The sequence below is a fragment of the Euwallacea fornicatus genome, chromosome 6 (genome assembly GCF_040115645.1).
Source record: "Euwallacea fornicatus isolate EFF26 chromosome 6, ASM4011564v1, whole genome shotgun sequence".
Classification (NCBI taxonomy): domain Eukaryota; kingdom Metazoa; phylum Arthropoda; class Insecta; order Coleoptera; family Curculionidae; genus Euwallacea; species Euwallacea fornicatus.
Genome location: NC_089546.1, coordinates 1375228 through 1390791, shown reverse-complemented (window position 1 = coordinate 1390791; position 15564 = coordinate 1375228). Strand labels below are relative to the sequence as shown.

Below are 15564 nucleotides of genomic sequence, written 5' to 3'. Positions count from 1 at the left end.
CCTTAATAGCCTGGTAAAGGTTTAAGACTTTCTGCAACAACAAATCTACCTCTCTTTATAATGTCTCCATTATTCACTTGTCATGAACTCCCATGACGATTCTGTTTCGAATCATCTATTCGGGATTTCTGTGTTGTTGCCATTATGGCGTTTTTCGATTCGGATATAAAAGAATCAAAAAGTTGTCTCTTTTCGACGTGTGCTATTCAATTTGATATTTTTAAATATGAATTTTTTTTTAGGTCTCAACATTTTTTATTTTATTTTTTTAACTTTAATTAGGAATTTTCTGCATACCAGAAGAAAAAATAAAAATTGAATTTTAACCACCTCGAGTGTTGAGATATTCCTTAAATTTTTTATGCTCGAAAAATCTGTAACTTATATCATCTAATCCCCTCGTCCAAAATTCAATTCACAAACAAATCATGTAAAAAACCAGTGGGGTACTAGCGAGTCACAGGTCATGAGATATCAAGTAAGAATTACCAATTTCTTCTACAGGTTTAACAAATTCTGAAATTTAAGGAACTCCTATCCGATAAAAAAATCAATGTCATATTAAGCATTTAATGAACTGTGCATCAATTTATATCGATTGCTAATAAGCTTGAATGTGAAGTTGTTAAGAAGAATTTAGTACTTTAGGGAGTAATGAACAAGAGTGTGGTTGTACTTGATATTTTTAATTAATCGCAGAATTTTGTCAAAGACCAGAAGCGTATTAATCGATCAAATTAACACGAATTCGAAGTAAATATTTACTCTATTTTAGGGTATTTGGTAATTTTCAATAATTTTCTATCATCTCTAGGAAAAACGGAGGTTCATAGACTTTGAATATGTGTGGGTATATTGGTCTGTGAAATTTATCAGACAAAATTAAGTTATTGTGTTAGGAATGTAAACAGTTTTACGTAGAAAATTTATTATTCAAACTTACTTTGCAATGCCCACAAATTTTCCTTATTAAAATTAAAAATATCACTAATCCACGCTTGCAAATGTACTGAGCATTCATTTTTAGGTACCACCTGTTCAACTACATTTGTGATTTTCCGCTTTAAGAATTTCAAATATAAATTGGGTTGCAGGAATCCATTTGAAAAATCGATACACAAAAATAGGACACTTAATTTGATACTTAACAGTTTCATTGCAATATTACTTTGAGGACGAAGCTACAATACTGTTTGTTAGTGAAAATTGTAAAAAATAATTATAACAAAGTTATCGCTGAAATTGGCAAATGCTTTTTGCGTAAATTAGTTGAAATTGATAAATATTTTTATATGGGAATTGATACTGAAGCACTCAAACGGGTTTTTAAATTCCTCTTTTGGCAAAACCGAGAATCTTAAACCCACTTCCTACCAATCCTATAAGATCGCTTTATTCACTTAGGATTTCGTTATTCCATTGGAATAAAATTAAATACAATTCCAGCCCCTGAGAAATTATTTTTTCGTTGGATAAACGTCCCCAGTTTTAAAAGCTTTTGAACGTCATTGCATGTTATCTGGGAATAAAGCGATACTCTTTCCCTTTTTGTTCCCGTTTTCATTCACGCATTTCTTAGCCAGAGCTTGACAAACTTTTTAGATTAAAACGGCTTAGAACTGATTTATTTTTATCTGGGTGGAAATTTTAATTTTCTCGAGGGAAGACGTTCATCCTCGCCACTAATGAATATAAGAAGGATTTTGGTTTATTACCAGCGTTTTCAGGAAAAATCAGTGATCTTAGGATTTGATTTTGTATAGGGCTTGAAGAGATTCTACATTTTCTATTTTGCAATAGGAAGGCCTTTCGGGGAAATGATTGGAATTATTTCTATTCAGGATCGATAAAGACAGTTATATCTTAATTTCCTATAAATGCAACTTGTGAGGTTTGGAATTTTACTTATTTTCCAGAAATAAAAAAAATATATTTTCAGATTACGGAGAGGGAATAATTTCTCTTAACTGAGCTAAAATTTAAGAGATTTAGACACAGTCAAAAAGATTATCCTTAAAGTATTGATTAGAGATATTTTCGCACTTTGCTCAACATTCTCCAATATAATTAAGAGTGGCACTACTTAAAACAGAAATACAGACGAATGCTTTTGTTAATTTTCGTTAAATCCTGGACATGTCCCACGTTGATAGTAAAAAGATTTAATTACGCCAGCTTTACTGTCAGGCTGTAAAGCACGAAAATGCGGCAGTTTTAGATAACGACTTTCGGGAACAATAAAACGCCAAGAAGCGAAGATATTTTATGGTATGAGCGTTAATTTGTCTCATTAAAATTCCTCCCGAAAAATTGCAGTTATGCGAGAAACGCTAAACGAAATTGTTTTGTATGAAACAAAATTCCATGTAACAATCGTCCGTATGTAATGTGGAATGTTGGTGACGATATTCCATCAACATCCCATTAAATGTATCCAGATCTTGATATTATGGTGATACATGGACACGTACGAGGAACGATTCAGAGGCAATACTTAGACCGAGTTGTATAATGGAACTCAGATTTTGCGTCATGATCTCAAACACCTATTTGAGGTATTAGTTACAATTTAAAGGTTTCTCGTCAGTCATTTCTATTTCACGTCCTCCACAACTTTTTCTTCAGATATAGTGTCCGAATCAAGTAAAATAGCTGTAAACGGTGAAGGGATACAGAGACAAAAATCGCTCAACTTCGTCTTGTTAAAATGATTTTGATTAAGGGAAATTTGTAGGGTTAAGGATCTCGAAAAACGTTTTACAGAAATGCATTCCCAATTGTTGCCAGGCGAATACCAAGTTCATCCAGCGATTAAGTTGAATCGTTCACAGTGTTTACTCTCTATTTACTTTGTCGAGTGGCGAATTCGACGGATGCACTCAGGATACGCTTGACAATGACTACGACCGCACCACATTTGACCGTCATGCCTGTGTGGATTGAAAAATCGTCTAAAATTAGCCATCCATTATCCAAGTTAATTAAAGATGGAAGACATGAATAGTATTACACAACCATCACCAGTTAAAATCGGAACATAAGGATTGTGCAAGTGAGAGAAGGATCACATAAGTTTTAATGTAGCTCCGAGAAAGACCAACGAGATGCATTGAGAGGCTAGCGTTTGAAGTGGGTGGACCCTTTCGAGTGATGGTGGAAGTGGGTGGAGTGGCTTCGACGTTTAGATTAGTATCGATTTTGATGCCTACGTGGAAATGGAAATTTTTTTTAAATGTCGGAGTAAAAAGCATCGGTGTAAATAAATGGAAATAATTGAAAATATAAAAACTGTGCGCTTTAAAATCGAAACTACTTACCTGTTTTACCTACACTGGTCAATTTTTTTTTGTTGTCGTTTTAAAGAATAATTTTTTTTTGTTTTGTTCATTTTATCAATTGACCTCTAGCCTAGAGCTAGTGTCGCAGACGTAGTCTTAAACCCCCCAAAAGATTTTAGACAAAAATCAGCTAATTCAGATCCTCATATTCATCAATCACGAATCTAAATTATGCTAAATGTGGGGGAAATGTGCAATAATTTATAAATAAGTAAAAATTCGAAACTAATTTGACTTATGCCTTGACCCCATAACGGTAGAAATTATGAAGCGGTGAGAGATCTGGAAACTGGATCTCGACTAATTACGCTCACTTCAACCGTTGGCTTCTAAATTCACTTTTTTGATCTTTGTTAGTGACATTATTTGATTCGGGGGCAAGAAAAATATGTGATCCTTCCCATTGATTGAAAGATGGTGCTTCCACAAAGTAACAATATGCAAATTTGGATTGCATATTTTATGTTTGGACCACTCTAAATTTGCAGCCTTGGAGAACTATATCGTGCAAATAAATCAAAAATCTTGATTTCGCACAAATTAAGGTTTATTGGTATTGAAAATTCCGCCAACCAATAATGAGGATAAAAGTGATAAACGAGAAAATGAGAGGTCAGTTTCGTGGAAAGTTAGCATGGACGCTACCTAAGTATGAATATTACATTTAATTAATTGTCAACGCGTCTATAAGCGAGATTAAATGCACTTTTGAACGTGATTGAGTCTAAAGGATGACTGACAAAAAAATGTATCGATCCCTCGAAAGAAAACTACTTAACTATTTGAGTTTAAATTAAACGTAAACAAAAGCATAATTAAATTCTTTCCCATGCTAGCTGAGTGCGAATGAAGGCAGCGTGGTTTCAGTCAAAATAAAACACAAAAATAAATTAATTTTAAAACGATCGATGCTACGTATTCTTAAAAATATTCAATTACTAGACTAAACCTAGGCCTATGCCTAAAAACACAAGACCAACACAAGGAAAGAACCAAAACGGTCATCGATGGATATGTCGATTGATAATTTCTAATAGGCACATTATAATCTACAGTGGCGGACCAAAGTTTAGATTTTAAAAAAATTTTCAATTAGTTGAAATAAGTGGCAAGTTATTGTGATACCTCTGATATACAAAGGTAAATTTTCAGAAAGTTAATTGTTTGATGTACTTAATTATTAAATTTAATATATAAAGAAATAGAAGAATATTTTATTTTTGAAACGGACAAAACATTATAAATTTCTATTTACAAAAGAATTCTGTTATGAAAAAAAGTAAAAATTAATATTTGGTTCCATATTCTTTTGCATTAACTACTGCTTGACATCTTCTGGGCATTGAATCTATAAGTTTCGTACACATTTCTTTAGGAAAGTTTTTCCACTCGTTCATTATGGTATCAGGAAGTTCAGCACTATTTCAAATATTTTTTAATCGATTGCGACGATTTGGTATTTCCTACAAGTGCTCAATAGGATTTAAATCTGGTGATTGTAATGACCAGTCAGTTAAATCCACCTTCTTTTTTGATAACCAATTTTTGACAAGCTTCGAAGTATGCTTGAGGTTATTATCTTGTTGGAATCTCCAACGAAGAGGTATTTTATATTCCGCAAAAGGCAACATTTGATTCTCTAACATGTCTCGATATTGGAATTTGTCCATTCTTCCTTTGACCTCAACAATTGATCCAGTACCAGACCGACTTAAGAACCCCTAAAACATAATACTGCCACCTCCATGTTTCACCGTCAGTACTTAGTACTTTACGGTGTATCTTTTGCCTTTTGGTCGCCTTACATAGTGTCTTCCATATGATTCAAATATTTGAAATTGGCTTTCATCAGTCCAAAGGACAGTGCGCCATTTTTCAGGAGTCCATTCCACATGGTCCCGAGCAAAACGAAGACGAGCCTTGATATTCTTCTTTGATGGAAGGGGCCTCTTAACAGCAACCCTTCCGAATATACCAACAGCACTTAGTCGACGTCTTACCTGGATCTTTTTCTGAGATTTTTTTAACGACTTTATCAACTACAGCGAAAGTTTTTCGTGGTCATCTTGTATTTTTTGCTGTTTTAAGACTTTTATTACCACTACAATAAACAGATATAATCTTTGAGATGACACTTTTGCACATTTTGATATTTTTTTAAACACGAACTTGTTTTTCACCACTTTCATATAATTGGACAATTTTGTTTCAAATCCCGAGATATACGTTTAACCTTACCCATATTTATAATATAATAATATTTTGCTCACAACTTGTGCAAAACTTGGCAATAATTGAAGATAAACAAAAAGTCTCTAAACTTTTGTTCGAGAAAAAAATTGTTTTGCCTATTAAACAAATTAAGGAATGTATGTACAATAAACAAATAAATAGAAGATTTCTGTTTGTCATAAATAAAAATTTTGTGCATACGAGGGATCCCTGAAAAGATATACTCGAATGAACTACAAAAAATAAAAAAGTTTCTAAACTTTTGTCCGCTACTGTATGCAGTTTTTCGCTCACTTGTACAATTCCTATGTTCGGACTTGAAATGGTGATACCTGTATATATAAAAGAATTTCATTCATCCTCTGTTTTACATCAAAAATAAAATATATCATTATTAATTAACAATTCTTACCACAATAATGGATGCTGACAGAGATTTTAGCTTCATTAAGTTGCATTTGTATTTCGATTAAATCTAAGAAAACACTTGTATGTTATCTGAACTTGCGCTCCGTTCATCTCAAATTGCATTAATCTATATTGTTTTAGAGTTAATCGACAGTTTGTAAGTCACTTGTTATATTACATTTGAATAATTAATACATTTTAACGATATTCTTCACATTTCGTCTCTTGAAAACCGTTCTTTGTAAATTGGCTGAAAATACTCCTAATTAAGATAAACTAGGACTATTTTTAACAGTAGTTTGCCAGAATTTCTAAAATATCGGAAGATTATAAGAAGGGAACAGAATAGAAGAAGATTCTCTGGTAACATCCTTCTTACTTATCACCTTTCCATTGACGAAGAATCTAAATGAAGACTTAAAAAAAAATTATTTGAACAAATTAAAAATACATGGAAGTCAGTGGCAGAGAGATTTTCTAAATGTATCAACTAGTTATTAATTTTTTCTCGCTTCCACTTAAAATGTTTGCTCGTTGCAAATCTTTAGCCGAATGAGGATAACATTACGAAAGTATATTTTTCAGCTTCCAAAAAAACATATAAATCAGTTAGTCTCTAAATATTAAAATTTCAAAACTTTGGTCGTATTTTTTTTATAACACACTTTTAAAACGTACCCCTGTATGATTGATGATAAATAACAAATCACTTAATCAAGGTTCTACGTTTGTGGTTCACCGTCTATTGCAAAGTTTTGTTTAACGATGAGCCAGAAGATGCAGAAGATTTATTGAAATATTCTTCAAATTTCGAATGCTTAAAACCTCTTTCTGTACATACAGTAGTGGAAAAATGTAGAGCAACTTAAAAAAAATGATATAATTACAGCTAAGTTAGTTGGACTCATTTCAATATAGGTTTAACATAAAGGCACCATATAAGGAAATACTTTGACCATCAGAAATATTAACATTTCTAAATTAAACATAGCTTGTAAATATTCTGTAAGTTAGGTTTAGGGAATGGGGTACGACAGCGATTTGCCCTCAGGTTATGCCCATGGTTCGCGTTACCAGGTACCCTGGGTTTTTTCCACGAAGCTTTGTTGGCATGGGAAATGAAACCCTGATTCCCTTTGGCGAAGTCCTCGTCAAGAGCTAGGTGCCAGTTGCGGACGTAACGGTTCCATGCGGATAGCAGCCCTGATACCATCAAGTATTGTCTAGTCATGGTACGTCCATAGTTTACGACCGTAGATGTCAATAGCTAAGGCTTGAGAGAACGGGGATGGTCTCTTTTTTGGTCGATCTTTCCTGTTGGTGACTCGAGACTCAAGGGTCGTGCCCGCGCTTTGTAAATTTGAATAATACATCCGTATCGTTAAGTTCACGCGACTATTATTTCAAAGTCCCTAAAAATCCCTAACTCAACATAGGAACTGTTTTAATCATCAACCCCTAGACAACGAGGGAAAAACCTACATTTATTTTATTGTATGTTTTTATACCGTTAACATTCTTTTGGGGGTAGAAAAAAGTAGAGCAACATTTTAAACGACGCAAAATATTTAAACAATTTTTGCCTTGATATTCATTTCAACTGTAAGTTTATGTCAGTAAACATGCTTATAGGAAATCACTTATCTTTAGAAGTAAAAGAAACCATTGTTCATTTACGTGAGAGTGGTCAAAAGCAGAGTGAATTTGTAAAGACGTTTAACTTAAAAAAAAGTCCATTGTTTCCCGAATTATTAAACAAAATCGTGTATTTGGGAATAGTTTGGTCAAGAAGAAATCCGGAAGGCCCAAAATATCCCACAGATATGAAGACAAACAAATTATAAAATTTGCAAAAAATGAACCTTTTATTGACTCCACCAAAATTAAACGCCGTATTTCTGCAGAACTTGGACTTGAAGTCACTGCTAGGACTGTAAGGAATAGATTGATAGAAGATCAGTTTTATGGCAGAAGACCAGCCAAAAAACCACAGTTATCAAAGAGGAACAGACGGGCTCGCCTCAATTTTGCCCAATCACATTTGCGCTGGACAGAGAACGACTGGAAAAGAGTCCTTTGGAGCGACGAATCAAAGTTCTGTTTATGCAACAGTGATGGCATGGCCTATGTAAAACGCCCTAAGGGCGAAAGACTTAATCCTAAATACACATGTATCACACACAGTCAAGCACGGAGATGGGTCAATTATGGTGTGGGGCCGTTTCTCGGGCTATGGTTTTGGTCTACTCCACAAAATAGAAGGCCACGTGAATAGGTTTCAATATAAGGACATCTTAGAGAACCAAATAGTGCCATATGCCGATGAGGATATGCCCTTATGACGTATTTTTAAACAGGATAATGATCCTAAACATACGTCAAAATACGTAAAGGCATGGTATAGGAGAGAAAATATCAATGTTCTGGAATGGCCTTCACAATTTCCTGGTCTTAACCCGATCGAGAATCTCCGGGAAATTTCAAACCAAAAGATCCGGGGAAAAGGTTACACGAGTACCGATCAATTATTTGAACCGTTAAGAGAAGCCTGGCACAGCATGGATCCCATAATAATATCAAAGCTAATAAGGTCGATGCTCAACAGATGCCAGGTCATTAAAAACAAGGTTTTTTTTACAAACTATTAAACAATACTGTTCTTAGTTCGTTTTTAAGAATTAATGTATACTTTCTTTGAGAGTTGCTTTACTTTTTTCCACCCCCAAAAGAATGTTATCGGTATAAAAACATACAATAAAATAAATGTTGATATTTCTGATGGTCAAAGTATTTCCTTATCTGATGCCTATACAGGGTGTTTCCTAACTACGTGTAAAAAATTTAAAGGCGTAATCCTCGACTGATTTTTAGTCAAAAATGTCTAATAAACATATGTCCGCAAATGCCTTGTTTCCAAGATACAGGGTGTTGACTGAAGCACGTTGAAAAAGGTTTTAAAGGTTTCTAAAGGTTTGGTGGTATTTACTAACTTGTTTATTGTTAGTTTTTTTTGCTACTTCCACTACTATAAACAAGATAGTCAGTGTTATTTTGGTGTTTTACTCTCTAAAGTGAAAGAATTTAGTTCTGTGTCCCAAAAATCAGATTATACCTCAGTTTTGAAAATTTTTCAAATGCCTAATTACACTAATCAAGAAATGGCCAATATGCTTTTTGTTTACGGCCTTGCTGATGGTGAGTGTTTGGCTGCGAGGCGCATTTACATGGAAAGGTTTCCAAACCACCAAGCTCCCAACCACTGAACCTTAATGATGAGTAATTATTATGAGTAATGGTGGTCATTTTCAGCAATTCTTATAATTAATCATTAAAGCATTCCCCCAAAAAATTGTCTTTTCTAAAATTCAAACACCCAAATTGAGCCATTTTGGAAATAAAATCTTTTTTTCTTGTCACATTTCAACACCCTGTATCTTGGAAACAAGGCATTTGCGGACATATGTTTATTAGACATTTTTGATTCAAAATCAGTCGAGAATTACGCCTTTAAATTTTTTACACGTTGTTAGGAAACACCCTGTATATTAAATCTATATCGAAATGAGTCCAACTAACTTAGCTGTAATTATATCATTTTTTTTAAGTTGCTCTACATTTTTCCACTACTGTACGTCCTTGATTTTTTGTACCTAATAAAGAATTCGAAGCAAAATTCTTTAGGGGAGCTATTTGGCCTTGAAATGTACATCAGTGATATAAAGAGTAATAAATCGCTATATAATTGTTTAAAAAAATTAAACAATATTTTTATTCATGAGTGTTGATCTAGTGAGACTCTTCCGGGCTTTATTTCAGCATCTGCATTCAATAAAACAATAATTTTACATATCTGAAACTCCATGCACATCTACCAAAGACCATGAAAGTAAAAAATCTGGCATTTTTAACTAGATCTTTCAGTATATTTAAACATGTTGATATGCATTTCTAACATAGAATTATGTGCTCAAGCATGGTTAAACCAAATGTAATGCAGTAAGAATTCAGTACATAATTCATTTTTTTTTAACATCTGGATTATGCAAGCTGAAGAAGGACCCCATGAGTTTTAATATTCATACAAAAAAACCAAAGAAGTGAGTTGCGAGGCTAGCGGCTGACGTGGGCGGGAGTCCATCCAGTATTAACAGATGTCTCATCGTTACAGAATTCTTACTGAGATAAATTTTAGTGATGAATTAATCGTTTTTTTCCGTTTATTAATGTTGGTGTTTTTTATTCTCACAACTTAAAAAGTTTCCATCGTCGCGAAGGCACCGATATCGATATTAATCTATGTAAATATTGAAGTGTAGACGCCGGCCCGACTGACTCCGCCCATGTTAGCCGCTAGTCTCGTAACCTATTTTGTTAGTTTTGTGAGAGGCATATAAGACCTTATGCGGCCCTTTTCCCACATGCACAATCCGCATGTTTCTAATTGAATTAGTGACACCTGTATATCACTTAGTATGTGCTCCAACTTGCCAGAATTGAAACATCTTATGCCCCCCTGGATGTTGGTTGTGTTTTCTCTATTAAAGCTTGAAAATTAGCTGCGATGTTCCTCATAATTTTCTATAAACCGGCTATTTTGGGTTGGTTGTTATTTTAAGTTGCTATTCTTACTTGTAAAGAAGAACTGAATGTCTCTAACAAGGTACCGAATTCGAGGACTAGAAGCAGTATTTCGTTATATTAACGGGTCTTACAAGATGTAATGTGTGTATCACATGACTATTTTCTTCATGAATCTCTCAGCAGCCAACTAGTTCTGGAAATACTCAGGGGTTGAATAAGTGAATCAGCCGGTCTATATCTGCCGTGAATTCTTTGTGGAAATTTAACTGGTTCATGTTGTCTCATTTTCAGCTGGATATAGCTGAGCGAAGTATACTCACTTTGCTCCACTATTGACTGTGATCGCAGCAATTCGGCAGTTTTGCCATAGTCCGCTACCATCAAACGTATAGTCTACAAAGGGAGGAATGATTCAAATCATTTCTAAGTTTACCTTTCTATTCTTCTTTGAAGGGACCACACTTCCAAAAGGAACAAAAATATTCCATTTATCTCAAACTATTCGGCCATAATATTATATTCATTCAGTGTGTCATGACTGTTTTAAATTTAGACAAGTTAAAAGGACTTTGAAGACAAGTATAGATCATATGAAAATGCATTACTTGTAAAAGTGATAGAATGAAGAGATAAGCAGATCACGTCGAGCGAGAATTTTTAAGAAAACTATTGCAGGGCAAAATAAGATTTCTCACCATACACACCTCACAGATATGAATATTATTATTGGATACTAAAAATGCGGAGATTTGTCAAACAACAACTTATATACTACTTATACAGGGTGTCCCACAAGTGTTTCATTATATTTCAATGGGTAATAGTACATTGAAAAATAATATGACTCCCTATATAAACCATATTCCAATAATGCTTCATTAAGAAGATACAGGGTGTTAAACTTAAAACACACCTGGAATATTTCAACGTATCAGAGTATCAATGAACAGGCGAGCTCAATTATGTATTGAACAAAATGGCCACCAATTTGAACAATTTCTATAATGTTATAGTAAATTAATAATATTTAAAACAAACTTAATATTATTAAAACCATTTAGAGAATATCGTGCATATAGACGGTGTTCAATTTTTTACTGGCAAACGATACGTCGGACGAAAAAGAGTGAAGTGAGCATTTTTCTTCTAAATGAAATTAAACTTCTAAAAATAATTTTTATTTTGATAAAAAGCAGTGGTGCACCATGTTTTTCTTTAAAAATGTGCTGAGAGGTGTCCGTTCGCACGTCACTGGTGAAACGAAAAATAGCCCTTTTGCATAAATAAATGCGTCTACATTAACTCTCAAAACATGCCAAATTTCACTTACATATCTCAAACGGTTTTGAATATATCAATAAAAGTTAGATTTTTTAAGTAAAGTTTAACACCCTGTATCTTCTTAATGAAGCATTATTGGAATATGGTTTATATAGGAAGTCATATTATTTTTCAATGTACTATTATCCACTGAAATATAATGAAACACTTGTGGGACACCCTGTATAATACCTGAAGACAATAGTAAGGAAATTAGCGGAATTCCTAACATTTTCGTTGCACCGATGCAAAGGAAAATTACATAATATTATAAATACAATTTGAATTTTATTTACATCTTAATATAGAAAAACAGAGTAAAAAAGTCAGAGAAGAGAACTTATTCGTCGAACAAAATTGCATATGTTCCAAACGAAATGGCAACATCAGTCTGAGCCCAGAACCTATGGAAGGTGAATTCAGGGATTTCTCCACCGGCCAGGATTGCTTCGATCTTGGACCAATCTGGATCATCCTTGAACCAGGAACGGATTCCGACGAATGTTGCTGATGAGTCAATCACATCACCGTAGGGGTATCTGCCAGTCCATCCAGAAGGCACGTAGACCTGGTAATACAATAATTATATCCCCAAGGAACCAAACGAAATACATTAAAACTTACAGGTTCTTCGAATCTTCCATATTGGTCAGGGATTTCAGGGATGGTGATGCCTTTAGGAGAAGCGTATTTATAGAGGGCGTCCAAGAGGTCCTTGGAGAACTGCTTGGCTTCTTTGTCACCAGTAGCAGCAGCCCAATAGGCGAGGGTCCTAGCTGTGGCAGAGGCAGTTCCAATTTCGTGAGTGTAGACGCCAATGGTGACGTGGATTTCCGGTGGGACCCCTTTCCAGGTAAGATGGTCAGGCATTTGGAAGTCACCGTTCTCCAATTTGATAGCGGACATGACCCATTTGACCCATTTATTTAGGATAGGTTCCACCTGAGCATTCTTGGTGATGTAATAGTATTGAGCGAGGCGATCAGTAGACCAAGGTTGCATACCGAACCATCTGTTGGAGGGAGGGTCGTGGTAGACGGGTTCCCAGTCATAGAAGAGACCGTGAAAAGTGTCAGCGGTCAAGTTGGAGTCGGGTGTGTCGTAACGTCCATGCCATGAATTGGTCACTCCACCAGCAAAGGCCCCTTCAGGGGTCTGCAAGAATTCGTACAATTCCAATTGTCTCTCTAAGGACGTAGCCCAGTCAGAAACTGCAGTAGGACTTTTAGGTTTCAGTTCATCGACGTTGGACAAAGCGTAAGCGGCCAACGGATTTTGGTAACCGAAGTGACTGGCACCATCTCCAATGATCCAGGCCCAGGAACCACGGTCAGGCATAGCTCCTCCCCAGGCAAAGTACCAACTGATCAAGTAATGAGCGCTTTCTTTTCCAGTTCCTCCAGGGCAATTGTATTTGGAAGTGCAATCTCCAATTTTTTTGAAATATTTGTCAAACATGGCGTAACGTAAGAAATCACCCATTTTGGCAGCCTTAGAGACAGTCTCGGAGATGGAATCGTAAACGCCCTTCTCTTTGGCCCATTGAACAGCCCAGAAAGCGGCTTGAATAGCCCTGGCGTCAGCATCAGGAGCAGCAGTGTATTTCCATTGAGGAGTGTAGCTGCTGTCTCCGACGAACAAGTCCAAGAAACCATTCTGAAGTAAAAAAAAAACTACCAATCGAGCTACCATCAGAAATTACATACAGCGCCTCCATATTCGAATTTGTCACAGGTGGGTTGGGGAATGGTCCTCCATACAGATTCCTCAGGTCCCCTTTGAAAAGTGTTAATGAGCGAAGGTCCGGTTTGTTCCGGGCCTCCTTCGCATTGTCCTTGAGCATCTCCAAACCCATATTTGTTGTCAACATCCAAAAGCCAATGCATGGAGTACATGAAGGATTCGCCATAAGTCTCCTTCAGCTCGTTGAAAAGAGGGTCCTGACCTACTGGTACTCCACTCTCCATGGGAGATGGATATTCGCTTGGAGTGTCCTTCTCGTCGGCGTATGTGGCAGGAGAACTCGGATTGTAGCCTCCCAAAGTGGGTTGGTAAGTTGGGATGATGTACGTTTCCAAGTTTTTCCACGCTTCGTTGAAGCTCGAAAAGTCTCCAGTTATGTAACCGTTTAAAGCTTCCAGCCATAAATAGTAGGAGTAGGCTTCAGATGTGGTTTCGTGACCGTAATCAGGGGCTTCAACCTATGGAGTAGCCATCTGGTGTTACGATCGACTTTTAGCACTCTATGAAGAATTACTCACGACCAAAGTTTCAATAGAGTGATATGGAACTCCTTCTACTGAGAAATATCGATTGGAGGAATCATGAAGCTTCTTATATTGCTCATTGAAGCGATCCAAGTATGTATCAGCGTGGATACTAGCCACGAAGGCCAGTAACAAAATTGAGATTTTCATGTTTTGTGCTGAAAAAAATATTTGTTTGCAGAAATTGTATGAAATTATCGTATATTTCTATAAATTTAGCATTATCATATAAAAATCATGTCTTACCGGGGAGCTCAAAATACATCCGCAGTTTATCCTCTTTTGACCTGCACTTTATATTTATACCAAATTGACTTCTAATCTATTTTGATCACTTCAATGTACTCTCGATATTATTTGTTTGCTTAAACGAAAAGGACACTTGACAAATTTTTATAGACACTCAATAGAATTTTAAACGATTCATGTTGTTTTTCATTATTAGAAATGGTTCTGGAGTGTAAGCATTGCTGGGTGGTGTAATGTGCATGATTCTTTCCAAAGAAGTGAAGTCAATAGTCTCTTTGAGGGTTTCTGTTAGTGGAATATGTTGCCAATGGTTAACTTAAGTCAAGCTGTGGAAATTTTCGGCATGAAAGGTTTTCTTTATGTAAAATTAAGGAGTTTCTCTCAAAGTGTAGTCTTGAGTTACTCAGAATTTATTGGTCAAAAGCTTTACGGCAAAATTATTTAAGTGCTGGCAAGTTTAGCGGAAGCATAAAATTCCAGTTGAGTAGAAAATAGTGGTTTGAGATTTATCTTTTTTTAACAGAAACTTACTAGCATTTAATTTAGTCCTAAAACAGATTTGATCCATTTAAGATATTTTAGACTGGCAGACTAAGTTTAAACTTGGTGGTTTCACAAATATTGAATGCTAGTTCAGGTTAGCTCAGGTCAGGTTTTAATCTTTAGGTCCAGAGAACCAAGGCCAGGTAATTAGTGAGGATTCTCGGAAACACCACGGGGAATTTTGGGTCAACAAAGTTCGCACGATAGTTTACTTTTCCGGGAAAATATTTACTAAATTGGGAGATGTTGAGCTCATGGTTTGAGTAGTAATACAACATAATTGGGTGATTGTCATGAGTAAATATTATAATAAACTCATCCAAATTTAAGCTACGCATTTTTACTATTATATATTTAGGAGATTTAAAGCCACTCATCACTGATTTGCAAGTCTTGTCCAGAATTTGAGAACATAAAAGCTGATATGCAAGCATAGAAGGTATCTTTAGCCGAGTGTTTAATCTTTAAATAACGGCAAAAGTTAGAAAATCACAATTTTGTTTGCAGCTATTTAAGCCCAAGATCAATAGAATGAAAATTTTTTTAAAAATGTGGTACTTTTAGAAGTACCGGAAAATGATGACAACGTTGCTATTTTAAATGGGATGATTATAATTTTTATTTTT

General features: G+C 35.2%; 2 protein-coding genes across 2 annotated transcripts in view; both read right to left on the bottom strand.

The window, feature by feature from the left end:
- LOC136339595 (nose resistant to fluoxetine protein 6-like) overlaps window positions 1-1176 on the bottom strand; it is a 30689-nt gene extending 29513 nt beyond the window's left edge. Inside the window, exon 1 of the mRNA XM_066282976.1 lies at window positions 944-1176. Within this exon, the coding sequence (XP_066139073.1) occupies window positions 944-1157 (214 nt within the window). The 5' untranslated portion in view covers window positions 1158-1176. The remainder of the gene's footprint in view (window positions 1-943) is intronic.
- A 10971-nt stretch (window positions 1177-12147) lies between these two features.
- On the bottom strand, window positions 12148-14479 carry LOC136339734 (exoglucanase B-like). The gene is made up of 5 exons (XM_066283178.1): window positions 14393-14479; window positions 14141-14304; window positions 13586-14080; window positions 12504-13535; window positions 12148-12447 (listed from the first exon to the last, which is right to left on the bottom strand). Exons 1-5 carry the CDS (start codon window positions 14409-14411, stop codon window positions 12220-12222), a joined length of 1938 nt encoding a protein of 645 aa, XP_066139275.1. The 5' UTR covers window positions 14412-14479; the 3' UTR covers window positions 12148-12219.
- Between the last annotated feature and the right edge of the window lie 1085 nt (window positions 14480-15564).

Coding starts and splice junctions, on each gene's coding strand:
- LOC136339734 (XM_066283178.1), bottom strand. Junction 14,081..14,140: donor ACTCTATTGAAACTTTGGTC/GTGAGTAATTCT, acceptor GCTACTCCATAG/GTTGAAGCCCCTGATTACGG. Junction 13,536..13,585: donor AATTCGAATATGGAGGCGCT/GTATGTAATTTC, acceptor TTTTTACTTCAG/AATGGTTTCTTGGACTTGTT.